Source organism: Petromyzon marinus, chromosome 33, assembly GCF_048934315.1.
Source record: "Petromyzon marinus isolate PM22_M1 ecotype Great Lakes invasive population chromosome 33, UKy_Petmar_22M1.pri1.0, whole genome shotgun sequence".
Classification (NCBI taxonomy): Eukaryota; Metazoa; Chordata; class Hyperoartia; order Petromyzontiformes; family Petromyzontidae; genus Petromyzon; species Petromyzon marinus.
This window is the reverse complement of record NC_133699.1, coordinates 3,944,369-3,972,139: the sequence shown is the minus strand read 5'-3', so window position 1 is coordinate 3,972,139 and position 27,771 is coordinate 3,944,369. Positions and strand designations below refer to the sequence as shown.

The 27,771-nt window shown below is 42.0% G+C and overlaps 2 protein-coding genes across 5 annotated transcripts in view; both read left to right on the top strand.

Moving 5' to 3' along the window:
• The window catches only part of LOC116948331 (hypoxia-inducible factor 1-alpha-like), a 77,060-nt gene extending 68,548 nt beyond the window's left edge, over positions 1–8,512 (top strand). For all 4 annotated transcript variants that reach the window (XM_032964898.2, XM_032964896.2, XM_032964897.2 and 1 more), the window contains exon 16: positions 128–8,512. In XM_032964898.2, the coding sequence (XP_032820789.2) occupies positions 128–270 (143 nt within the window). In that variant the 3' untranslated portion in view covers positions 271–8,512. The remainder of the gene's footprint in view (positions 1–127) is intronic.
• A 3,659-nt stretch (positions 8,513–12,171) lies between these two features.
• NUF2 (NUF2 component of NDC80 kinetochore complex) lies at positions 12,172–21,207 on the top strand. Its single transcript, XM_032964893.2, has 14 exons — positions 12,172–12,384; positions 13,183–13,327; positions 14,174–14,248; positions 14,409–14,479; positions 14,940–15,001; positions 15,152–15,249; positions 15,461–15,534; positions 15,870–15,966; positions 16,448–16,510; positions 16,679–16,816; positions 17,332–17,472; positions 18,220–18,395; positions 19,971–20,106; positions 20,887–21,207. Exons 2-14 carry the CDS (start codon positions 13,205–13,207, stop codon positions 21,034–21,036), a joined length of 1,404 nt encoding a protein of 467 aa, XP_032820784.2. The 5' UTR covers positions 12,172–12,384; positions 13,183–13,204; the 3' UTR covers positions 21,037–21,207.
• Positions 21,208–27,771: the final 6,564 nt, after the last annotated feature.

Here is a 27,771-nt window from a genome sequence, read left to right as displayed (position 1 = left end):
ACGGTGGGGCAAGGCCACGAAGAGATTGAGATACCAGCGTATCGTCGCGGACCTTGCGGCCGATCCTTCGACGAGAGGCGCGAGCGTGATGACGAGTGACAAATCACCGCGCTTTCCCCGTGCGCAGACGTGGCGAGCCGGCTGCTGGCCGGCGGGAGCTCGCTGCCCGAGCTGACGCGCTACGACTGCGAGGTGAATGCCCCCGTCGTCGACTGCCGCCGCCTGCTTCAGGGCGTCGAGCTCCTGCGCGCCCTGGACCAGACGACGTAAACGGGCGGGGGCACGAGCAAAACGATGACGACGAGGACCGCCGTCGGAGCGCTCCTCGGCCTTACTCTGCCTTCCCCCCCACCCCGCCGCCCACCCCCGCCCCCGCCCCTTCCCACCGGTGTCACCTGGGCGGTCGGCCGAGACGACCGCGGCTCGACGTCCCCGTAGATCGTTCTCCCCACACGCGGCCCAGCTTGGCCTCCGTGCCCGGCCATGCGTTACGCACCAAGAAGGGGTGGTGTGGCCGGAGGGCTGACGCCCGGCCGGCGCTACGCGCGGCCAGTCTGTGCGGCTGTCGGGGCGCATCGTGATCTCGAATTTGAAGCTGGGCGTGCTGCGCTTGGGTATGTCACGAACTTGGCTGAAAGTTGAGAGCGCCGCACATAGAGGTTGAGATTGAACGGCAGACGGGGGCAGCACGCTAATAGAGCCTTTTTGGTTTCATTGGTGGCTTCTACTTTCTCAGATATACGCTCTCTCTCTCTCTTTATTTGTATATGTACGTGTCCGTGTGTGTGTGTGTGCCTGCAGTGGCATTTTGTTGTTCGCGCAAACCTTTTAAGAGGGTATGGTGTTGCTATCATCAAGCCCGACCAGAACGTGCCTCAACAGTCCTGTACGGCTACGGGGGAGAACCTTGTCTTTGTAGCGGCATGTCACTATTAAGCCCTCCCTATTTTGCGGCTGTTTTTATCTGGAGATCAGCTGCTGGGGTCTCGTGAACAGCTCCGAGATGCCTGCAGCCAGGCACACATCTGCAGTGGCGCACGAGTCAAAAAGATGCCTGCCGCTGCAATTGTTTATTCCAGCCGCGTATATTATTTTTTGGAGTCGCGTTTTAAGATGAATGGGCGGGAAGCTGGGAGCCACTCTCGCGTTGTCCTCTTAATGATTCGTTATTTCAGAGGGGCTCGCAGGGCCGAATTTAGGCACACGGTTCACTATGAAGTGGATGCCACCAAGATTAGATGCAAGTGGGGACCGTATTTTGTAAAAGAAAAGGGCGATTAGCTCACGGGGTTGAGGTTGGTTTTGTGACCGCTATTTAGTTTAGCGGGCAGAGCATCGGATCGTGTGCTATAAATCACTGACGATGAGCGTCTGCTCTCCGTTATTGCCGTACCGAAGCATCCAAAACGATGTGTTACGTTTGAATTCTGGTGGTGGTGTCCATTCTTGATGTTCCCTACAGAAGTGAACTGCATGAACGAGTTGCGTAGCGATTGAACGTTTTTATGGAGATGAATTCTTAAAATGTAAAAGGAGAGGGCAGTTTTGGTAACTTTCGCTGACATAGCACAGTATCTGAAGACGTTTGGACAAAAGTAAAAATATATATAAATTTGATATAAACACAAAATGAGCCCGTTACTTTTTGTGGTTGCAATGTATTGAGGAATGCAAGCGGCAGCAATGGCACAGTTGCATTGACCTTGCTTCCATCAGACATTTAGTGCAATTGAGAAAACAAATATCCCTACTCCAAAGTATTTATCTTTTTTTGTGTTTGTCTCATAAATATCGCTACATCGTCCATGTATTTGTAAAAAAAAAAGAGAAAACGAACGATAGGAGAATAAATTTAGACTTAAAACTTTCGTGACTGCAGGAATTCATATTCTTGGTTCTTTCGGGAAAGTCACGTAAATAGAAGAAAAAAAATCACATTTTTTAAATAAAATAAAAATTATAAAATAAAATACAAATTATAAAATATAAATTGAAAATAATTAAAGGAAAAAACCCACGACGTTTCGATCGAAACACAAGCGGTCTTCATCAGGCGGAGACCGCTTGTGTTGCAATCAAAATGTCGTGGGTTTTTGCTTTTATTATTTTCAATTTAATCATTTTTATTTTATTTAAAAAAATGTTGTTTTCTATTTACGTGACTTTACCGAAAGTACCAAGAATATGGATACAATAATAATAAGAAGAATACCACTGATGAAAAATATAAATGTTTAAATTCAGCGGTTCATGCACCATGCATACTTGTGAATACTTTAACGAACTGAAAAAGTTAACTTTAGAATGTACATTATTTCATCCCTAACATTTTCAGGAAAAAAAATACAATATTTGTAATGCACCTTCGATGTAGGTTTCCACTCCACGTTGAACGCAAAGATTTATATAAAAAAAATTACAAAACGTGGAAATGTTATTTTTAGCACAAAAATTATATAAAAATCGTAGTGGTTAATCCCAGATTATTTGCACATAACCTTGGTGCTTTTGGCGAATTACATATTTCGTGTTCTTCAGGAATAACGGTGTTCCTATACACACACAACACATTTTGTACAATGAAGCATATATATAATAGCTATTGACAAATATTACACAGGTAACTGGTTGTGTGCCTTGTGTCTGATTATTGTAATAACATTACTTAAAAAACAATTAGCTTTCCAGGAATCAGTGTTTCATTGTTTCAGCAGCACATTCAAAGAGATCCATATAAATGGTATTATGATGGTGATAAATTCCCTTCAAAGTACATTTTATTTCTACATTAGCGATTATAAAACAAAGAACCCATAATGATACTACAATGCATCTATAATGGCGAGAAATGTTTTTTTTTTATAAATTTCTTCACACAAGCCGAATTTTTACCAAGTGCCTGAAAAAACGCATCTCTTTCCGTGCAGAATGAATATCCTGCACCTGATTGTAACAGCTAACGGGCCAATGCAACTCCGTTCTCAGTGGGATGGAAAAATAAATTCCGTTCTGGGTTTTCTAACGTGACAGTGCAGCCTATGTGCAGGCTGCAAAATATGTAACGGTCTTTTGTTTAACCCCTTTTTCCATTGGCCCACCTGAGTCACGTTGGTTCACCGTGTCCCGCCGACAACAGGGGTCGGCATTGGCATCCGCACGCACACGCGCATACACGGCAGGAATTTCATCAAGAGTGGCCTTTGACCTGCCTTGCCTTAAGGGTTCACTGAGAAAATTGCCACGGCTCCAGATCCGGTTGAGCAGCGATCTCCGCTTCAGGTTTTAAAGCCCAAGAATCAAGGCAGCTTCCTCGGAGGACAGATCTGGCAAGAGCTCAGACAATTCCATTTTGGCGTATTGAGCATTATACCTCTGCTTTCCTATCGTACCCGATTGATCAGCTGTTCTTGTCGTCTGTGATTGTAAAAAAAAAAACCTGGGGTGGAGCTTTCTAGAACTGTAGCCACGGCAGATCCCTGGGTAAACTGTGACTATACTAGAGAGACACTGGGTACATGTCCGCGGATTATTCTTATTTTGACATTTTCCGAGTGCAGGCTGGTGCCACTGGCCAAGGATGGTGGGTGGATTCAACGCCCTTATCAGCCACGATCTGCTTACTGTAGACGAACGCCTCCCAGAGCCGTCGCCACCTCTCACGGTCTTGCAAAGCAACAATCCCTCGAGCTCTTGCACACCGACTGATTTCATTGTTCCATCGCCGCAGTCGTCGTCCCCTTCGGCGTGTTGTTGTAGCCGAAAGGCACTTTCGCTCTGATGCAGTGTAGGAGTACAAATTCAACTGATGTAACGTCAATAAATCATTCGCGATAAATAACAGTTTAACGGATAGACCAAATACAAACATGTTGTGGCAGTTTTGATTTAAAGCTTTCGTGACTGCAGGGATTCATATTCTTGGTTCTTTCGGTAAAGTCACGTGACTTTACCGAAAGAACCAAGAATAAGAACATGTTGTGGCAGTTTGAGTAAAAGTAGATTGCAATGTCTCAGCCGACCGACCGTCAGAAAGAATAGCATTAATAGAACGCATTGGTAAACATATTATTAATGACTGTGGACAGCTTTATAGGAGGGCAGTCTACCATGTTTGAAAAACCTTCAGCTATAGTTGGACCTGCCACAACATGAGAACACTATTGTACAGCCATGACTGGACACACACTACATGTTGGTGTTAGGGTTAACCTGATGAACCCCACAATCTAGCTGTAACCAAATCACCCTCGAAATCCCCCAATCTCATCAGATCTGATAAGCTAATAGGGCTTCAGCCTGGCTAGTGCTTGGATGGGTGACCACCAGGGCTTGCCAGGGGTTGTAGTCGTGAGGCTGCGAGGTGACCACGAGAGAGGAGCGTGGGTTTGTCTGTGGGCAATTCAGTTTTCTTCACACATAAAGCAAACCACTTAATTTTTGGAATTGATCAAACATCCCAATGCAGGATGCTTCTGAATACTAATATTGAGACAGAGTGAGGCTTTCCTGGGAAATAATTGTTAATTAGATTGATTGTTAAAAGCTGAGATTCACTGCTGCCAGGTGTTTCAACAACACTCGCCAATCACGGCAAGACATTTCAAAAGAAGCGCAACAACGTGGGTGTTTTGTAGAGTAAATTTGATGTGGTCACGTTAAGGTTGAATTTCTATTCGTACAATGCTTTGATCGAATGTCTAGAAAAGCCTTTTAACGAATGTGTGAAGTCAGGTGGTCTATGAATTTGTGCTACTGTTTTAGTTTTTTATTTAAATGTTGAACTTTACTCTGCCTCTAACCACTGTCCACAGAGGCTTTGCTAACTCGCACAATAGTTTGTTTTGAATGAATACATGCGTACCTTATAAAAAAAACTGTTGCAATTAAAAGAAAGTATCTTTATATACACAAATATATTACGAAAACACACTATTTTAGAAAGTAGACTTAGATATGCAGGGTATTTTCTACTACGTCTTGTATTCATTTTATTTTATTTAAGCTCACCACTGTATCATCGGGTGTCCTCGCATCGGAAAGCCAAAGGAATGTGATGTAGACTCACATAATCTCGCACACACCTGTAGGCTGGTGAGAACGTGGTTGTTGTAATTTCACAAGAGACGCGTTACAATGGGGCCTAATCCAAGTTGTCGAATGCACAAGCAACCTTACATGTAACTGCCTTACAACTCGAATGGGTCAGTTGGAAAAGATAGGTTTTTAAAAAATATTTTCTTTGGTGTATTTTTTCTTTTCCTGAACGTCTATCGAAGCTTATTAACATGCGACTTGTAGTAACGTTAATGCGTGTGTCTAAAGTCAAAATTCAGAATGCCCATTCTCAAAATAATGTGGAATCATTCCCAAACAAACTGCTAAAACCCTGAATCGGTGATGGGAATCCCGCGTATGATGTGCATGGCGAGGACTATAGGGGCCACGTTAATATCTCGAGGACATGGCTGATTAAAAAAAAAATCCTTCATTGTTGGTAATGGACACATCAGAATATTTCCACGACAAATATATTAATAATAATTTACATCCGTAAGGCGCATTTCATCCAAGGATTCCAATGTGCCATGTATGGAAAGCAGGGAAAGATGACAGAGCCAGCGTAAATGACCAAAACTATGGGGGGAAAGGCAATTTTAAAGAGGTGAGCTTTCAGGGCAGATTTAAATAGCTAGAAAGATCCTGTTTAGTCTCATTATCAGAGGCAACGCGTTCCATAGTCTTGGAGCTGCACTGGCAAAAGCCCGATGACCCCCAGGAACGAAGCCTTAACCTCGGAATATTAAGAAGATCAGAAGATCTCAAGGACCTCATTGGTGTATAATATGACTGACAAGAGGAGAATGTGGCCCTAGGTATGATGAGCCATGTTCCCCACTGATTTTCATAATTTGGGGTTACAATTCAATTCAAGAATAAACTTCGTGGGTTTTTTGTTTGTTTTCTAAACCGTCTTTCGAAGCTTTTAAAATGTAATTGTAGTCATTTTAGTGCATGCGCTTAAAGTAAAAAGTCAAGAGCCCCCATTGTCACAATTGGCACTGTTGGTGTCAATTAGTTCCATCCATTCCAGAAGCCTGAGCCAGTGATGTTTTGTAGAAGTTTAGGGGACAAAGGGGTCATTTTCACATCCTTAGCTGACATCATTCTCATGACTGACCCCATCGTCGGTGGTAATGGTCGCATTGGCACTTTGTGTGCAAATCTGGTGAAAGTGAACATGCGTCGGGATGAGAATCTTGTCCAAGGCATGTGATGGTTAATGCCCTCGGCGATTCCATGAATTGTCACGATGCGGAAATGCAACTCATTTCCACAGCAGATCATTTAAATAATCGATGTGTCTAATGTATGAAATTATTATGGTCACGAGAGGTGCATTGCTTTGTGAGCATACAACCGATTTATCATGACTTTGGTAAATGATATGCTAACGATTTGCTGATGGTACATTTAGGCTAATAGAGTGAAGAATACTACAAGTAAAGAGGTGAATATGAGAAACTATACAAAAGAGTTGGAAATAAGAGACGAAAGAATCCATCCTTGAATTGAACTGCAAAGCCTAATCATGACAGTTGATCAAATTGCTGTGCAAGTACATCGTTACAAGTTTACTGAATACATGTTTCAGTCATAAGGCAGTGTTTGTCCTTTACTTGTTTTAATCCAGGTATCCCGTGATCTAATCTCACTGGGGTAATCTTAATGGGATCTCACCTTGTTTAAAATAAAGCACACGGATTAAATGAATGTATATTAATAACGTTGGTGGAAAAAAGTGTTTTAAACCTGTGATTATTGCCTATTAATGGACTTAATGATGTTCCTTTGTGAGTTGATGGTAGATATACTTTGTTACTGCTGATGATAGTTAATCACCCATTAAAATGAATGTGCATGTAAATTTTTACAGCCCTTTGTCAATCCACTCTTGCATGAAGACCTGATGTGTCTGTCCGTTATGGAGGTTTTTTTACCATACTTCACCACATTGGTCAGTATGTATCGGTGAAGAGGGATGGCCAAGATCAGTTCAGATGTCACTCGCCTCTAATGTTAACCATGGCCAGGAATCCAACTCGGGTTGCCAGGTTCAGAGTGCAGTGCGCTCACAACTGTGCCACAACTCCATCCCCCATCTCAAAATGATCCAGAATTTATAATAGTTGCACATGTGTCAAAGTGTTATGTAAACCATTATTCACAATTATATTAACTTTATATATATTCAGTCTTGCATCAGATCAGGAGGTGAAAAAACCCCCACTAAGGATGCCCTGCATTCTCGCTAGTGCAGGGGTGGTAAACTTAATGTCTGGTCAAAGTGCCAGATATTGGCTGTGACATTTTCATACAGCACTTGACCACATGAGGCCTACCACTCCAAAATGGCCCACGAAACACTATCCATGCACTTCTTGTTGTACGGCTGCTGATGTAGACGCAGAGCAACAACGACAATTTCACATTCAGGTGGTCAAGCCAGACAAGCGCGTCAGGAGCAGCAGAGTGTATCATCACTGTGATGTCTCCTTTCATAGTTGCATGGTCTGTCCTGGGTGACCACAGTTTCCATTTGTACATCGGGTATCTGCATCTGCCATAGTTTGCTCGGATGCGGTTTCTGGTGGAGCTACGGGTGGCATTCCTTTGTCGAGGAACCCGGGGTGAGCTGGCTTTGTCGCCCATATAGATGCACAGTCGCCTCTTGCTCAGCAACGTCCATATCAGGCGTATTGTTTTGAGGCAAGGAATGGTCCTTGCGAGATTCAACATCAAGCCCTTCAACATCAACTTCCTTGACTTTTACCGTTATAATTTCATGCATAATTTGATTTTAAATCTCGTGTTGCTTTTTTTCGTCCCAATAAAAATGAATACAAATAAATATATGCTGACTTAGCAACTAAATTTACAATGGTTGAGTTAACAATGGGTGTATCTCAAGGGGAATCGAATGCGTTTGCTTTGAGCGAAATGTCCCGAAAAAGGAGCCAACGGATTGCCCGTTAGCAACATTCACAGAGCCTTGCTATCGACCATGCAACGTGATAATTTAGTCCTGATGAAAATATATGTGTTCGTGCATGCATATATATGGAACATACGTTAAGCGCTTTTGTTTTAATTCATCAGAACACTTTAAGTAAAGTTGAAACGTGTTTTGTAAAATTCTACGTGGTTATTTTAAATGTTTCGTCCCGTTCTGGTGTTGAAGGGTTCTCTAACCATAAAGTAGGAGGGACACGAGGTGAAGGAGCTGGATCCTTACTCACTACCGTACCTTTAATAACCGCAAGGCAAACCAAAAATATGAGGCTTTGCTGCCTAGGTGTTGGGGGGAGCATAAACGTCAGGTGCTACCTTTTTACTTTTCAATTTTAACCAAACGCTTTGGCGGCAACATTACCGTACTTATGTGTTAGCAGTAGTGAATGTACCTGTTATTACATCAGTTAAAAAAAGCCAAATAAAAGTTATTCTATCACCATTGCTGTGAAGTGCTCGCTTTTTGTTCTACTGCTGCCAACAACTACAACGGAGGTCGAGTGATGCGCCGTTGTTGGTTCGTCAAGGAATATCGATTTTCAAGCATGCGGTACGTGTGTATGGTTTGAAAAAAATGATAGAGAATTTGATTTGTATGCGAGTTTCATGACAACCATACAGATATTAGAGGCTGCTACATTTATGACAATGTAAAAAAAATAGATATATTTGGCCATGAATCTGAACAATGCATTAATCGAATCACTTGAGGTGACTGGATACGGATTAAATAATTACACCCTTAATGTGTGTGTGCATTTTTATCCCTATTAACATATTATTGAGACCTGCAATACCACATTTGAGTTAAGTTTGTCGTTATATTTCACTTATGAATCAAAAATGTACTTCACACTTAAAATATAATGGATACTTTATGAATCAGTGAAGGTAAATAATCACATCCCATTGGTATGCATCAATGCTAATAAGTTTAGGCGATAGAGTGGTGCAGTGGTAAGCTCACTGCGCGATGAGCCAGACCACCTGAGTTCTATTCCCAGCCATGACTAACAGCACGTGGGAAGTGATATCTGAACTGGTCTTGGGCTGCCCTCTGATCATACCGCACTGACTATCCATCATGGTTAAGTATGGTCAAACAAGCCTCATGACTGACATGGCATGGGATGCCTTCATCAAGCAATAGATTTATTGAAAAAACTGCAATTTATGATTATCATTAATGGCTATGCTCAAAAGTGCAATGGGTTTTTTTAACGGACTTTTTTTTGTAATCAGTCAACTTTCAGCTTAGCCCTCTTGTGACAAGCAGGCCTCGACAATGGCATTTAGCTTCTGAACATATTGCCATACGCAAGATTAGAATAGTGTACATTTGATATCGAATGGAATTCTTGTCATTTTGGAATTTATATTCTAGGATTTCATAATAGTCCTGCAGAGACTTTTAAAATCCCTTCCCCTCCGTTGGTCAAACATTTATTTTTTATCCTGCAGAATAATTTAATAATCCTTAAACATCTCAACAAGGCACACTTGTAAAGCACGTTTCTCGATCCATGGCCACCAAGGAATATTAAAACATTTCTCAAATTCTTAACTTAAAATCAACATTCTTGTTTTATTGCAAGCATTGCAGCCTCTCCCCTAGCACGCTCCCCACCCACACAGCTTCATCCAGAGCAGATTCTGTGGTTATTTCCGAGCAGTTTGTTGTATATTAGTTTTACAGACAAGAGTGCAGCATAGTTTGAATTACACATTCTGATGCAGTAATTTCCTGACAGCTTTCTACAGCCCTGTGTGCTTGTGGCACATTCTCTTTCGCATTGTTAAACAAAACAAACTTGAATATATATTCTTAGTTTTTTCGGTAAAGTCACGTTGAAGAGAAACAACAAAATAATATAATATATATACAAAATAATATAATATATTAGATTATTTTGTTGTTTCTCTTCAACGTGACTTTACCGAAAAAACTAAGAATATGAATTACTGCAGTCACGAAAGCTTTAAATCAAAACTTGAATATGTTTTGAAGGACAAGTTCGGAAGAAAAAAAACCCTACATGCATACCCATAGATTACATATCACTTTCCAGCTCGCGTTTGTTTTCGGAAATATTGAATTAGAATAGTAGCTGACGAATAGATATCAGGGTCAAATTGTTTTCACATTTGCTAACAGTTCTTTTTGCCACCCCATTGTCGATGGACGTATCTAATGCATGAAACATTTTAATTTTATTTGGGAAACGTGATTCTGTTAATGTGTTGCACATGCTTTATGAGAGGCATCATTGACTGTTAAAAAAAAGTAGGTTTGAGCAGGACACTCAACCAGAAGGGTTGATTGCCAGTGGTCGAGACTGACGATGGACTAGCAGCCAAAGGAGAAATGTCCTAAAGGTCACTCTTGCAATTTACACTATCCTGGTCCCTCAAGTTCTCGTCTAGTTCAACAAATAACTAAGCTTTACTTCATTTGGACATCATCCTATTCTTTGGCAATCCCTCATAGAGGGTTGACTACTAAACTTTACTTCATTTGGACATCATCCTATTCTTTGGCAATCCCTCATAGAGGGTTGGCTACTAAACTTTACTTCATTTGGACATCATCCTATTCTTTGGCAATCCCTCATAGAGGCTTGGCTACTAAACTTTACTTCATTTGGACATCATCCTTTTCTTTGGCAATCCCTTATAGAGGGTTGGCTCACAATAAGTTGTCGATTCGGTCTACGGCACGCTGTTTATTTGGACATCTGCCGCATAGAGCAATCGAATCAGCTCGTGTACGCGAGCTACATGGATATTTTGCATCACAAGATCGTGAAAGGTGGCAGTGGTTTGGGGAAGAATTCATACAGCAGTGGATAGATCGTGGCTAAACCCTGAATCAGAATATTTATTTATACTTGAGGAGTTATCTGAATCTATGCCAATTACATCGTTCCATGAGTACGTCGGCTTTCACAACCTGCTCCACTCCTGTCCTTCAGGTCATGTGACACAATATATGCAAGATTTTCCCGCACCTCCGATTAGCATGGTTGGCTACGTACGGTGCGAAAGAAGTTCAACGTACGTAAATGCAGAGGAGCTAATAATCCAGTGGTCACCTCCATCCCAACATCCCTGGGTAGCGCCCCCTTGCCGTACGTGGACTTAGAGCAACTCTGGAGGTAAGAGTGAGCATATGGGAAGAGGGTTCCCTCTGGAGGAACGTGTAGGGAGTAAAACCAGTTTCAAATGCTGGTAAATGAGGTCGACTTGAAAATGGGAGGATAGATTCCACATTTCCCATTGTTAATAATACACTGTAGTAATAATGTAAAAACAGGAGCACAAGTGAACCTGGAACAAAAGTTATCCTTCTGGTCGTGAAACGAGTTCTGGGAGATTCATCCCGCTCCTCATCGCGGAGTTCGATGTGGCTGGAGGTGCTGACTGGCTGTGTAGTGGGAAATCGCTCTCTGGTTGTTGGTCTGACCCTCTGCATCGCCTGGCCTGATTTTCCAGGAGACTCTCAATTATACGCACTTGAGATTTTGACATAGATTAATAACCCATGGATTTTTCCCTAAAGCCAAAATTAATCATCTAAAAACACTTATACATCGTTATTCTTGGGAATGTTGATTACAAGCCACGTGCTTAAACCGAATATGTGCTCCGGTTAATCCGGAATCCACTTGAGATCGCCCTCTACAGTACAGTAGTTGCAATATCTTTGCAACAATGGACAAAGTTTGATTGGCGTGGCTCTGTAATAAAACAGGATCAATACATTCCCGACTACACATTTGTGTTTTGTTCGTTAACAAACTAAATTTTCTTAACTTGAACATAATTTATACCTATAGAAGTGGGGTTTTTTTCGCATAGACATCCGCGTAAAAATGAAAATTTAAGGATGTGCGGTGGGGGGGATGTGAGGTGGGGGGGTGCGGGGGATGTGGGGGGGGATGTGAGGTGGGGGGATGTAAGGTGGGGGGATGTGGGGGGTCGGGGTGCAGAGTCACGTGGTGGTTCCGGCCAAGCAACGGTCGGCGCTCGTCTCAACCAATCGACGTCGCGCCCCGGGTTCGGCGGCGCCTTCTGATTGGACGGCGGCGAGATCACGTGGCCAGCGTCGGCCGATTTTAAAATTGAACGGCTCGGGGTGGGTGTTGACGGTGAAAGAATCCGCGGCGCTCTGGCGGAGGCGATCGTCGCCTCGTGAGAAGTGGCGCCAAAGTTGAATGGCGACAGTCGTAGTAAGTCGCCTCACGTCAGTCGTCTCACGTTAGTCGTCAGTCGCCTGCTGCCTCCGGGGAGCCCCCTCCTGTTTCGTCTCGTCCGGTACGTGAAACTTGCGCTTTGAGCCACAGCGATTGCGGGTTGGCGTCGTGGACAGCGGGGGTGCCGCTTGCGAACGGCTGAAGAAGAAGAATAAGAAGAAGAATCGTCTTCGCCTTTTACTCCCTTGGCTTAAGCTTTGCGGTGTTACGAGTTTTTGGGCAATAACTTGAGGGGGTTGTGAAGGCGGCGGCGGCGGGCGGGAGGGGGGGCGGATCGTGACATCGCTGGCAATTGAATTAAGTTTAGCGCCTGTTTACCAAGTTTTGTATGCAATACTGTATGTTGTCTGAGCAAAGTCCGATATCGGTTAGGCCTGGAAAGTACATGGGTAAGTGCGTGTATATATGTCATTGGCCACGAAATATTTACTTGGTATAAATCGTCAGAAAGGTGGCCAACACGAGGACATTTGGTCAATACTCAATACCATGAATGATTGCTTTATGTAAGAACCAGAACTCACCACGCATGCGACGGGGTGACAGAACTGTTACAGACGCCGTCCAGAAATGTTTACCCTGATGACTACGATCCTGAGTGTTTGTTTTCTCATTTGCCCTCTGTATTCATTCATTGCGGTAGTCATTTGAGCTGATGATGCATCTTCTGAACCTGGTTTTCCTGGTTTGAAACGTAACAAAAACAATCTGCATTCACGAATGTCTAATGTCTAAATGTGGAAAAGCCTCGCCGAGTGGAGGGTCCTGCATTCGTATTTTTGGTACATTCCATATCCAAGGAGTTATAATGCGTCTAATGTTACACGTGTGAATCTGTGAATGTGAATATTGTACGCAGGTGACTTCAAGAGGCTGCAGCCATGGATTTGGTTATGACATTCCCCATTTGCAAGGCCGAAGACATAGTGACCATGATGAGAACCCACATTCTCTCTGAGGCTGAGGGAAAGAGCATCTCAGAAAGTGACATACTCCAACCAAAGGTATGGGTTTTTTTAACTTAAAATAATTAACACTCTGAGGCTACTGGAAAAATACAAGTTGCCCGCGGTAGAGCAGCAACAAATTAATTGTTTCGTGCTGCCACGGGTTTGCTGCTAACCTTCACCAACCCACACTGACCAGCCTGGTTGATTCAATATTTGGTCATTTTGAGTTTGAGAGGAGATTTGGATGTGATCTACACTGCCCATTCTGATATAATGCGCTGCAAGATAACCGCATGGAAGTAAAAATCAAGTTCTGTCTTGTAGAAAAAAATGTCCTGTCGTATTTAATCTCATTATTTACTAATACATTTCCGTCTAAAAATGTTTTACCCATACTATCCCGGTAGCGAGTACTCTTAGCAAACGCCACGATCCCCTCGGCTGCCTTGTTTCCCCTGTGCTGACGTTCACACATCGAACCAAGTACTCCTTTATCCAGTACCAGTTGAAATATCACTTGCCAATATTGTCAGAACTGGCTGGCAATTGAACTTGGGTTGTCAGGTTTCGAAATGCTCTGCGCTCACCACCGCTCACAGCATTAACACAAACTCCAAAAGGTTGATATTTAATCAACGCTTATGGCTTCAACAAAGGTTTTTTACATATGCTTTAAAGTAATTTGTACGTGAAATTCTCTAACTTCTACATTGTTTACATGTAGTTTGAAAAGAATGTAATGAAATCGATAGTTTAAGATATTTGTGGTTTACTCTGCTGCACTTGAAAACAAGCATTAGCCCACTTGAGGTTTTGTTTCAGCACCACTGCCAAATGAGTTAATTTGATGTTTATTGTGCCGGCTAATTTTTTTGTTCCCCTTTGCCTTGTGTCCTGTAGGCTGAAGTGATGCAGCACTTGTACATGAGACTGCTGCAGTCATTGTGTCCCCTAAGGAATGAGAACTTTTTCCTGGTAAAGTAACACGTGTTTTCTTTTAACATTGGTGTCTTGTATAGCAGACTGAATTTTTTTTAACCTGAATGGTTTTCCTAGAAAACGGTACAAGACCAGTCAAAGTGTAAAATTATTTAAATATGTACAATGCTATGTGTTATGTAATTATCCTTTTCAGAACGCTTTCACGGAAAATGTCTACGAATATATGGAAGGGACCATTTTTCAGGTCAACTTATTTGTCTACATGTAAGCATATAGTTTATTGTCGAAATTCTTTTTTGCAAAAATGTTATGTAATTTGTAAAATGTTAAATAATTCTAGGAATGGTAGTGATATGTTTTAAAATGGATAGTGAAACTTAAGCTATGAAGTCTGACGTAAGCACGCTACTAAAGGCTTCGCAATCCCAACTGACATAAGAGTAAATCTCAATCCATTGATTTTCAAATGTCTGAAAGAAGTAGAATGTAAACAGTGAATGCCACTAAACCACATTTGTAAAACTTATCTGAAGTTATGTTTAACTTGTGGGTACATGGTTAATTCAGTGTGACAATTGTACACGATACTTCAAACCTTTTCTATAATGTATATTGCTCAGGAACTAGGAACTTTTAAAAACCATACCCTGCCTTTTAGCGATGAAAATATGGACAAAAGTTGTGGTGTCTAATGAGTTAATTGATGAAATGTTTCTTTTTCCAGGGAGAAATTCATGCCCCTTTGCAAGGTTTATGACTTTAAGAAGAAAGATCTTAATTATCCAAGTATGTTTCTTCCCGCACACATTTTGGTCATCTGTGTATCACAGTTGTTTTTTTACCACATACGAGTTGTTTGTGTCTTTGGAGTGTGCTCGAGAAAAGTATGCTGTGTTTTAAAAATCCTGTTTCTAAAATGCCTTCTTTTCCCATCAGCTCCAAGGCGGACTCTGCGATTCTGGAGTGCTGTGAACAATTTTTTAAATTTCCATTTAAGTAGAAGTGAAAACTTTCAGAAGCAAGCAGAAAGTCTGGTATGGGATCTTTAATACTAAAGCAGTTTGTTGGCCTACCAAAATTATGCTTGCAATTGAGTGTGCTAATTGTATTTTAAAATAACAATGCCAGATTTGCTAAGAATTATATAAAATTGTACAGATGCATGTAAAAGTAGCCCACTTTCATTTTTTATTCGGTGCAAAAAATTATAATTCTAAGTAACTAACGTAGAGCGCTTTCAAACAGAGAGAGGAAGTGCAGCATTTTCAGAAGTTGAAGGGAAAAAATGAAGAATTGAAAATCAGAATTGACAAGATTAAGTAAGTACCTTTTTATTTTTAAAGTTATCAACAACTAAAACAGTACTTGATTTCTAAAGTAAATATTGTCTTGCCATATACCAATACATATGTTGCAGTATTCCAAAAGCATTTGTATAAAGTTGCCTGCGTTTGTAGGTCCTGTACATCTGCATTGCAGACATCAAAAAATGTAAAATAATAACTTTTGCAAATGTAAATGGAATATCGTTAATTAATATAACATTATACTTCATTACTTGGGCCGATTATCATATGACAGCGTGATAAACTTGGTCTAGAAACATTTTCCGAGATCATTGGCCAATCGTGTGTTTGGTTTTTTTTATTTGTAGGAAGGTGCCAGCCCAGTTGGAAGCAGAGATCACCCCCCTATCAGCGGAGGTTGCCGGCCTACAAGAAACGGTCGACCAGGACTTAAAGAAGACAGTGGTACAGTACTGCTCTGTCAATCACATGTCCGCCATGACTAATTTACCGCTCGCACCCAGTGCCGTTCTTATGCATGGTGTCTGTCATTTTGTATAGATTATATATCCGATCTTTTCACTTAACTTGTTTCTGATCAACAGCCACGACTGATGTCAAGGTATTTGATAAATCCAGTGCCAATCGTAAATAACTCGGTGGAATCTGTCATGTGCAGCATATTTTGGCTTGATAGCTTATGCAATCTGTTCGAAATTAACTTAAAATGAAATGGAAGTGTATCCTGTTCCTAAGTAGGAATTATTTGAAGGACGCATACATTTTTTTTCCATCAATCTCGAATTAAGCAATTCGACTAAAACATGAATAGCAAACTGGATACACAGAACATCTTATGTGTGAATTAAAATTATTGCTTGTTTCAGATTTTTTTAAGTTGCAGTTATTTATGTCCCCTCATAAAATATTTTATTTATCTTTGCAGACCAAACTTGGAGAAGACGGTGCCATCAAAAAGTGCGAATTGGCAGAGAAGACTAAATTACTGGTAAAAAAAGTTGACCATTAGTCAGCATATATTGCACAAACTTTGGAATAATACATGATAAAAGTCGACACTCGCACGAAAGAGTCCTCGACCAAAATAACATTCCTGACCATAATAACTGGACCGTAATAAATGTTTCTACTTTCTTCACCTCGTTGGAATTCTCAGAACGATATGAAGGTGGACTTGGCCACAGCCAAAGAGAACCAGGCCCTGCTTCGCTCGCAGATCGTGGAGTGTCCTGAGCAGCTGAAGGAGGAACTTCGCCGGCTCAAAGACGGTGTCTTGAAATTGAAAAGCCAGAAGGTGACAATCTTTATTTTCATTCAAAACGGTGGCTGTTTGTAATGAAGGCTTCCTCAATTATATTTCCCCGCAGTGCTACAAAATTAGCAAGTCTTAGCGGGCCGCGCGTTGTTTTCTTGTCATGTGTACAGATGTTATGATATTACATGGTGCTTTGACATCCGAAAAGCTGTATATTTGACCACTAATGGTCTTCAGGCCTTCTCGCCTATTAATGCTCTCTTTCATCTCGCTAATCTGTAATTTTTCTTGGTGAGCCATATTTGTGAATGGCATAGCCTGGCAGGTTATTTGAAGTTTTCTGGCCAGTTGAAGAACCATTAATTTATATTATATTGTGCAGAACATTTCACACGTTACTCTAAACATGATTACCATTGCAGACCACTTCTAGAGACTGCTTTGAACATCAGACCTTTGCCACAGCGTCAGTGGTGGACTATCCTCGAGCTTCTTTGCAGGACCTTCGTTTGGAAAGCATGTGCGTCTGCATAATTACTGTGCTTATCCTTCAGGCTGAAAATAGTAAGAGGTTGTGTGAGCTGTCGCTGCGTGTGAAGACAATACAAGACATTCTCGAGTACTTGGAAGTGTGCTTGAAGATGATGGAGGAATGTCAACGGTACTTTGAGGAGAAGATAGTCGTCTTCAAACACGTGAGCTGGATTTGTGATTCCTGAACGTCTAGAAGTACCAAGTAGCTTAAATAACTACTTTTGATCATGCAGTGCCTTTAAAGCTTTTTTGTTATAATTATCTGCCAAAATAAACCACGGTTAATTAAAAAGTACCTTTTAGGTAGCTTGATTCTCTGAAGATATCTCTTAAGGGTAGTTCTGAATGTTGTCTTGAATTAAAATGTTGATTGTTTTCATATTTATTGGCATATTAAAAGCACCTGTATTGGGATTAGGCCATAACAATTCTGATGAAAGCTTTGTTTTTTTATCGATTGAAAGTCACGCCTGCACGGTTTCTTTAGAAACTCTCTTCATTTAATTAGTATTTTGAATGCAGTGTACACATTATTGAGACGTTCAAATATGATCCATATATTCATATCTTGTAACATGCCCTGATAGCATCACCGCCGTGAAGATGGAGTTATTGAGTTCACATTCTTGTGTAGAAGTGAAATGGATTATGGTATCACAGGTGGCAGCAGTTTATGGGGGCCTTCACTCAGCAGTGGATGTATGGTGAACTTCTTTTGCACCATACATAACCAACTGTGCTAATCAGAGGCGCTGGGATGGATGGACCATGGCTGATGATAATCTATATAAGCGAGAGAGTAAATACTGTAATAGTCACTTATGCTGTCAAATTTAAGAATGAAGTCTGAAATGCATACCACTACAGTGTGCTGTGTGAGCATTGTTTACTGCGTGGTTTCTTGACAGTTGGAAAAACTGGGGGGTGAGGTGGACATGAACGTGGATAAATTGAGGACCCTGACTGCGAAGGAGGACCACCTGCAACAAGCGCAAGCCACGCGTCAGGACCAGCGGTCAACGATTCAACTCAAGGCCGAGAAGCGCAAGCAAGAAAATGAGAAGGAATTTCTGAACTGGCTTGGGTATGTCAATTCAAGTCTTCTGGACAGTGTGTTATGGACTGCATTACTGTTCTCTTATATATTATACACTGTACAATGGGATAGTAATTAACACAATTTAAGGGTCTGGATTTGTGTAAAATATATGGTTGTGTTAATGAAGACGATAGTGGTGTAAATTTTAATGTAGAAGATAACTGATTATACACAAGGAGTGGTGGCGCAGCAGTTAGCTCGCTAGACTATGAACCCGACCTGAAGTTTGATTCCTCATCTCGGTCATAATTAACATCCGTGATGAGTGATATTGTCACGCAAACTCTGGTCATCCTCCCAGCGGCTTTTGGCTAACCATTGAACAAAGATGGTCACTGCATGTCACACTTTAAGATGTGCTTCTATGGCCGTCTGGAAACCCCTCTTCCTTCTAATATTAGGAAGCCACTGGAGATATACACTTTTAAATCTAAATTGAAAACTAATTTAGAACTGTTTTTTTTGTGTTTAGCTTTTTGTCCTTTCTCCACACCTCCGATTTGGCATGTTTGGCTACGTTTGGTGCAAAATAATTTAAAAAACATGCATAAAATATCTGATCTGGTTGTGCTCCCCCCCCCCCTTCCAACCTGCTCTGACCAGCTTGGTGAATATTGTCATGATTGATATTTTATGGCGAAGCCTTCATCCAGCAGCAGATTGATAAAGACCTGAATTATTATACACAATTTAAATGCATGTATTGTCGTAAAATTATTTAAATTAGTTCATCGTTACATGCCTAACCATTAATTCACCAGGTCTACGTATGACTAAACCTTTAATTTCACGTGAGTTCTGAAACAGACAAACTCGTTTTCAGAAGCAGTTAACCAATTCCATCTAGCAACTAAAGGTTTCAACAAATATAACATTTTTTATTGTATCCCTTAATCCGAATATTCACCTAAGTAACTTCTGTCACTGGAAGGGTCCCAGCCAGTGACAGTAGTGACTGAGGTGTGTTAATCTTTGGTCGGCAAAATCTATTGATGGGCCCTTAGTAATGAAAAGGTTCCACATCCCTGCATATTGCATTCATAGCTAGGACAAATACTTTTACATAAATAATGGGAGTCGGGGAAACCTCTGATGCTTCTCAATTTCAAAATAGTTTCTATCAATGGAATAAGTTTCAACATGGTCAATTGAACCACAAAATAAAACAAACCTTGCATTATTAAGTCTGTTTGAAAGACCTTCCTAAATTGGTCTTGGGAGGAAACGCCTAGCAGGAACTATATTGATTTTTCAGTTATATGCTTGCCTCTCCCATACACTTCATTCTTCTTTGAATCACACAGTACTGTGCTCCAACAACCATTTTCAAATTTTATGCCCGATCTCCCCTCCCAATCTTCCTCCCCTCCTCGGTCTTTTGTCGATAATATAATCACCACTTGTCAATTTCCACTTGGTTGCACTCAAACGTTACCACGGTTCCTAAGATAATTATCAGTCATGTGTGATGCATTGTTGGTAGCTTGTCTGATCTGTAGATAGAACTAATAATTAATTGAAAGCCATGTATGTAATTGTTTGGATTTTTTTTTTTTACAGGGCGATGGAAAAGCTGGAGGAAAAACGAAAAGCAAATATTGAACAAGTCGATATTCTGCACGATAGAAAACATCAATTGGAAGAACAACAAGTGAACGAAATGCGTTTTACGCAAAATGACAAAAGAAAGGTTAATGTAAGTTGGATAAAATGGTTAACAGAATTCATTAAACATAAGTGCACCGTTCATTGACCAAAATAATAATTTGTTTTCCATTAACTGATGTATTGTTATCAACTCAAGTGCATTGTATTTATGAGGTATGACTTTCCTTTCCCACAATTCATTGTGATTCCATTTACCAATCTATTACTTTAGTCTTGTGCATTCTATCACATTATTTTTCATTCTGTATAATTTGTTCTGTCTCATTTACTTCATTAACCTCAATGTATTGCTTGGATATAATTTGCACAAAATGCAAACAGTTGTCATGTGTACAATTTGATGCACAAGCATTAATATAAATATTTAATGTTAAATGACGAGTGTATTTTGTTATTGGTACGTGACCAGTATTCCATCTTTTTTCCTGTGAATTTGAACCTTGAAGCTGAGAGTTTGAAATACGCTAAATGTACTTTGCAACATATTCAATCTCTATTGTTGGCACCATGTTATGCTGATTCGTTCAGCAATATGACTATCAACTTGTAAACAGTTGATTTTTTCCCCCCCCATGTTTGTTTGGGCTGTACCTTGTTTGCCACGATGTCTGAAATTTTGCTCCACACGTTTCGAGCATCTTCAGGAACATTACGGTATCTGAAACTTCAAACCTTTCAGTTGCCAAAAGCTATAAGCACATGTAAGCGGAACATCACGTAAAATAACAACCAAAGGCACATTGGAGAGCTACACAGCACAACTGTAAAACTCCACGCTGTACTAAACAGTTGATTTTTTTTCCACCAGGAGAAGTTCAATGGAATGCTTCAAGCAATGAATGAATTCCACGCAGATATCTTCACGCAACTGGAGAAGCACAAAATGGACCAAGCTGTGATCTGGGAAAAGAGAAACAAATTAGTGGAGAGCTTGGAAAAAATCCTTTCCAAAGACTGATTTTCTGATATTGCCTGCATATTAATTTAATTGTGTACAGTTTATTCTTGAATGTGTTAGGTGTCTACAACTTAAAGTTTGACTTTATTGAAGTATTAACAAATTCATGTGAACATGTGTTTTTACTTTAGTTTTTTCATATATGTCCATAATAAAGGCTTAACTATTCTCTTTCTATCTAGATTTGAAGTTTTTGTGTGCAGGGATCCATACTCTTTTATACCTACATGACTTTACCTAAAGAGCCAACGAGTATTCTCTTTCTATTTTTAAATGTCTTGAATTTCATTTCTGTAATACATTAGTATTTGTTACATGCACAGTTCTCATTTTACCCCCTGAGATAGAGCGATTCAGAGCTGTGGAAACCACAAACTAGCGGGAAGGCAGCCAGAATGCAAACCAATTGGTCCTGTATTGGGATAAGATCTCTTTCCAAAAAAATGCAAGTATTCTTGAGACAACCGATGACCTGGCAGTGAAATTGTTTAGTTCCATTGATTAAATAAGAGAACTCCTTGCTCTATCGCTGCTGTGATCATACTCTGGTGTGTTACCTCCTTTTGGGTGGTACTGTCATCACTTTGTTACATGATGTATCTGCAACAAAACGTTTACAGTCCATTGGCACATCTATGCGCGTATTTACAAATCGTCACAAAACACCTTGACCCACATGGTGTTGGAAGAACGTCCAGCAGTGGATTGACAAAAGGGCTGCACATGCACCAGTTGCTATTATTGGTAAGCGTTACATTTTCACAAATCTGGCTAAGTGCGATCATATAAATCTACACAACTGCATTCATGATTGCTAATGCAGTTGAATGTATAATGGCAATTCCTGGCCAGTTGGTAAAACACAGCGACCCGATGCACAAGTATAATTCCATATGCATAAAGCTTTTCAGATGAATTTCAGTTCGTGGTTTTGGGTGCACGGTTCATAAATTAGCATGCCATTTTTATTTTGGTCGCAGATGAAAGCCACGTATGTGAACGTTCGTTGGCCATGGGCTCATTCATAAAAGTGCATTCCAGGCTGTTGCCTCTCAACGCAGTGACGTCATCCCAACAGCTGTAAACCGTTGCTGTGGCAACGACAGTTCGCGCACACACCCCCCCCCTTCAATTGAATTTCCCAGTGTGGATGGGGGCAGGGGTGGAATGTTTATCGGCCGTCCGTGTGATTGGCTGAGCACCCAAAAATTTCCGCGTTGGGGAAATAAAAAATCCGCGCTTTTTCATGGCTGGCTGGTGGCTCTGCGCTTCGTTAAAGGTGTCCCTCTTGAGACCATTAGGGGAGAGGCGTGTTACCCAGGAAGGAACACTGTTGTGTGCTGTCAAATATAGTGGAGCCCGTGTTTAACTTCAAAGGGTTTTTTTACCCCCCCCCTCCAACTTTTTACATAACGTTATGTAAAACTAGACTTGAATTACTCTTGGGTTCTATTGGGTAAAGTCACGTAGGTGAAAATAAAATAACAAAAAAAGTAACAAAAAATCACGACGTTTCGGCCACAACACAAGCGGCCTTCATCAGGTGAAGGGACGAGACTGTCTGGAGGACAGCGCTGGAGTGGAAGAAGCTACGTGACTTTACCCAATAGAACCCAAGAGTATGGATCCTAGCAGTCACGAAAGCTTTAAATCTAGAATAGACTTGAATTGTCAACGGCTTCCCACTTAAGTCACGTTAATGAGTGATAATCACGGCCGGGTGGATCAGGGGTCACTAGAGTTGTTGGTTGAGCTACTGGGCAGTTGTAGAGGCAGTCGCCCCTCCAGCAACAACGGAGGGCAGAGGAGTGACGCTCACAACAATGAGCGGAGCGCCGGGCGGATAAAATACAGCAAACTGGCACAGTAGAGGGGGTACAGCTGGGTACATCTCCCGGTCATGTCAGTCAGAACAACCCATGGCACCTGCTGGGTCTGTCCCGAGTCCTTCTGCCACCAGCGAGCCTTCGACACTTCACGTGGCCTCAACGTGCACCTAGCCTGGCACAGGCGCCTTGGTGACATCACCGTCACTTAGTGGCAAATGGCGGGTCGTGGGTGTCGGTATTGAATCCAGGCAGGCCTGTGAATAAACTTCGGATCTCAAGTGTTCAGTTTCATTTATTAGGTATAGCTTTGTGAGCCAAGTTGCGAGTGTAGTCACCAATGGCTGCGCATTAATACATAAACATCGCATTACATTTCGACTTTGGCTAAATCCAACTCTTGTATGCATGCATTGTTGAACTTTTTTTTCGCACCCTTCGTAGTCAGCCGTGCTATATCCGAGGTGCTAGGGGAAGGACGAGAAACTTGAGCACAGAACTTGACCATGAACACATCGGTTTCACTGGCATTCGACGGACATGACTCTGTGGCAGGGCGGATATGAAGGTTCTTGCCTCCCCTGTTGTGTTGAACAGAGGTCACTCGAAGGGCTCTACCTCGGGTGGTAGCTCTGTGATATCAGAACTTGACCATGAACACATCGGTTTCACTGGCATGCTACGGACATGACTCTGTGGCAGGGCGGATATGAAGGTTCTTGCCTCCCCTGTTGTGTTGACCAGAGGTCACTCGAAGGGCTCTACCTCGGGTGGTAGCTCTGTGATATCTGCATCCACGGGCCACATCTCAAACAAAGGGATGCAATCTATGCTGAATTGTGTTTTGAGACACACATAAATGTTTTAACACTCAGACTCAGGTACCAGGGCCGTATTATCCATCTGCCACAGTAACTGCCTAGGGCCTACAAAAACTATAAGGCCTACTAAAAAATAACATTTGACCACTGACCATGTGTTTTTGTATGATAAAAAAAATGTAACCAATATATCTTATTCATATTCTTGGTCCATTTTCTTGTGGTTTTCACATGATGATTGCTTTTGTTGCAGTCGAAACGTTGTGAGAATTTTTTTTATATTTTGATTATTTTATTGTTTCCCTTCTACGTGACTTTACCGAAAGAACCAAGAATATGAATCCCTGCAGTCACGAAAGCTTTAAATCAAAAATTAAAACCAATATATCTTCTTGAATAAATATGTTTAAAAAGCAAGGGTAGGCACAGTGTAGAAACAAAGAGGCAGAGTAATGTCAATGTTTTTTTCACATTGACCGAAGATTAACTTTTCGAGATTTGTTTCAATGCAAAATTAGAAATAACATCTTCAAATAGTGTGTTTTGCACAATATCATTTTGAATAGACAGTATTGCAAGGGTCGTGACAATGGGCAGCAGAACCGTACAAAGTTATCACTGAAGGCCTACGAAACAGAAGTCCCTAGTCACCTAGAGCCTACAAAAACCTTATTCTGGCCCTGTCAGGTATCCAAAGCTTCAGAGTGGATATTAATCATGGACGTGTGCATCTTGTAGACTTCTACCAGCTCTCGTGATTAAAAGTGACCGCGTTACGAATCTCACCACCTGGGTTCGGTTCCCTGCCATGGCTGACATCATCTGGACCAGTCCTGGGCTCATTCATTCACCAACCCGCCATGACCAACATGCCGTGGGGAAGTCTTCATTCAGAAGTGGATTTATATTTACCTCTGCCACGGAATGCAAATCGATGATTGTATTCGCATACATTTTGTGGTAAAATATGCAATGAAAATGGCCCATTTCCTAGAACGTGGCATAGCTATAAAGTACTCTGTGTGTGTTTACTGATAAGGCTTGTTGAAGGATGTGTTGAGTTCTTGTTGGTGACCGAATTCGCGAGCACAAATCAGATTTGAAACACGGCAGAGCGAATTCTTCTGCCGTAGCTGATCACTGTTACAACGCTGTGGGTGATCACGATATAATTTTCTCCGATACCAAGGTTCTTTGCAAACCCACGGGTTTTTATCAGAGATTTGTTCACGAGGCAATTCAGATCTACACAGACACAATTTCAACCGAGAAGATGGTTTCAAATTAAGCAACCATTGGAAAGACGTTCTAAATCGAACCAAACATTAAACTAATTTTCAATGGTACAGTAGATTTGTTCAAGTAGTGGTACCCCAAACTTTCGCAGCTTCTTAAAAAATTCCCTTTTCACACCACCAGCATATGGACTCTACCTTGCCCCCTCGCCAGCCTGCACAGGTTGACCCTCTCCCCACCTTTCATCATGCTAAGTCCGCTATTAAATGGATTTTTTAATGCTAATTCCTTTGTCAAGGCACCTTAATCACTCTCACACAGCTTAAAGGTCGCGGTCTGAGCTTGGCTGTGTTTCACTCCAGCGCTGTCCTCGAGACAGTCTGGTCCCTTCACCTGATGAAGGCCGCTTGTGTTATGGCCGAAACGTCGTGATTTTTGTTGTTTTATTTTTTACCTACGTGACTTTACCGAATAGAACCAAAGAGTATGGTGTTGTTATTTGCGCTTATGCATCGTACGCAGTCCCTCCGAGTTCGAGGATGACGTCCATCAGGTTTAGTGGTGGCTCTTGAGGTGGCTGAGGAGTCCAATTCTGGATCCGCAGATCTTTGGGCATCGGGGGCACGCGGTCGCAGATGGAAGTGGAATCCGCAAGTGATGGGTTGATTTCCTTTTTATTTTTTTTGGCGTCGATCCGTATCGGCATTGAGACGCTGTTCGGTCTCGAAGTGGGCCGCGGCTTGGTGGATGCAGCGCCGCCACCCCTAGGCGGTGGGCAGCCTGCTGCTCCTCCCAGTCTTGAAGGGTGATTCTCCACGATTCAGGGAGGACCTGAAGATTTACCTTGAACCGCGCTTTATCTGCACCTCCCCTCGTCTGCTGACCATTGCAGAGTTGGGAGAAAAGGATGTGGTGGGGAAGGCGGTTCTCAGGCATCCGGATGCAGTGGCCTGCCCACCGGAATTGTATGCCCCACTGCCAACGCAGTATGACCAAATCATTATATATTTTTAATGAAAATAGATTTTGGGGACGAAAAATCAACCGCATCAGTGTTTTATTGTTGTTGCCTCATTTCAGATTCGTCAAGCATCCGGCTTCCTTAGGCATTCCAATGGCAAGGGACAGGTGGGGGGCATTCCACGGCACTACCACTTTGTGCTCACGCCAGTGAATATCGTGATCGTAACCGGTACAGGGTGCCGCAAGTGGCGAGATGTTATCTCCCTCACCTTGGTATGCAGGAGGTCGTGGTTTCGACCCTGACACCTGTATATTTGGAGTTTGCATGCCTCCCTCTCTCCCCGTGGTCGCGTGTATTTTTCTCCGGGTTTTTCCTCCACGTTTAGAATGAACATAACACGTTTAGAGTATTTGGCTGCAGTACATTTACACATAAGCCACTTCTTTGAGCTATCATTTGTGATGGCCAGGTGGCTTCTGAAAAAAAGAGCTACACAACTCAGTGGTTAAAAAAAGTGTGATCGTTGCCATGAGTTTTATTCTTTAGAGGAAAATAAGCGTAGGTAATCAGTGAACACGACCTGCTGTGACGTTTGGTTCAGAAATACCACGGCCGTTAACTAAACTTGTACGGTACCTATATGAATAAAACTGACAAAAGTGCGAAAAGAATCATGGAGAGACGAATGCTTGAAATTCCATTTGAGAGAGAGAACGAGAAACACGTGGATTAGAGAACATACGCGGGTTAATGCCGTCACCCGATCTATGAAGAAGGGGAATTTGACTTGGGACGAGACGCGACACGGCCACAAGGGAGGATGGACGATGATCAAGGAATAGTAACGGCGGAGTTGACAGCCAAGGAATTGGAACGCGTCAGAGAGGTCATCCGCCAAAGGAGATGGAGCGATGAGTTCACTTCGCGTACAGATGGACATCCGTTGGGGTGGATCTTTGTATTGCAAAATCGTTATAGTTGGCGGCGGCTTGGGTGACGCTTTCATCTAGCAGTTGATTCATCATTGATTGTGATGAAAAGCTAATTAAGTTCAACAAACAAGGAATCCTCTACTTACGAACACTCGACTTACGAACTTTCAGAGATACGAACAAACCTGTCCGTATGTTCAGTTGCCTGTTCTGAAAAGCGAATTAAGTTCAACATTCAAGGAATCCTCTACTTACGAACACTCGACTTACGAACTTTCAGAGATACGAACAAACCTGTCCGTATGTTCAGTTGCCTGTTCTGAAAAGCGAATTAAGTTAAACATACAAGGAATCCTCTACTTACGAACACTCGACTTACGAACTTCCAGAGATACGAACAAACCTGTCCGTATGTTCAGTTGCCTGTTCGGAACGAGAGTCGTCGGTTCAATCGCCCCGTAATAGATGTCGGTGGTGGCATCTACATCTGCAGAACATGAAGAACCAGTGGCATCTACAGCTACAGGAGATTATACAACCTTTAGTTTGCATGCTCGTACCACATGGTTGGAATCAACAGAAGTAAAGTTGTACTTACGAACAAATCGACTTACGAACAGACCTATGGAGCCTAACTCGTTCGTAAGTAGAGGAGCCATCGTACAAAGACAAAGATACCCCGTATAGCCTTAACACAATGTTGGGGGCAAGTTCTGCTAGCGAGCAACTATGAAAGGCCGACACGGCGCACGGGGACGTGGGGTGGCCAGCACCACGCCCGGCCGCCTTTGTCTCTCCACTGGCGATGTTTACTCCCGCACCGCACCAGGTACTCACTTGCGGCTGAGTCGACCTAGGAGCAGGCCCAGGTTACCGGTTCAGGTAACCGTCAGTGGTCGCCAGAGTCACACAGCACGGGTGGTGCACTCTCCACCGAGACTCATGCAGCCAGCTGT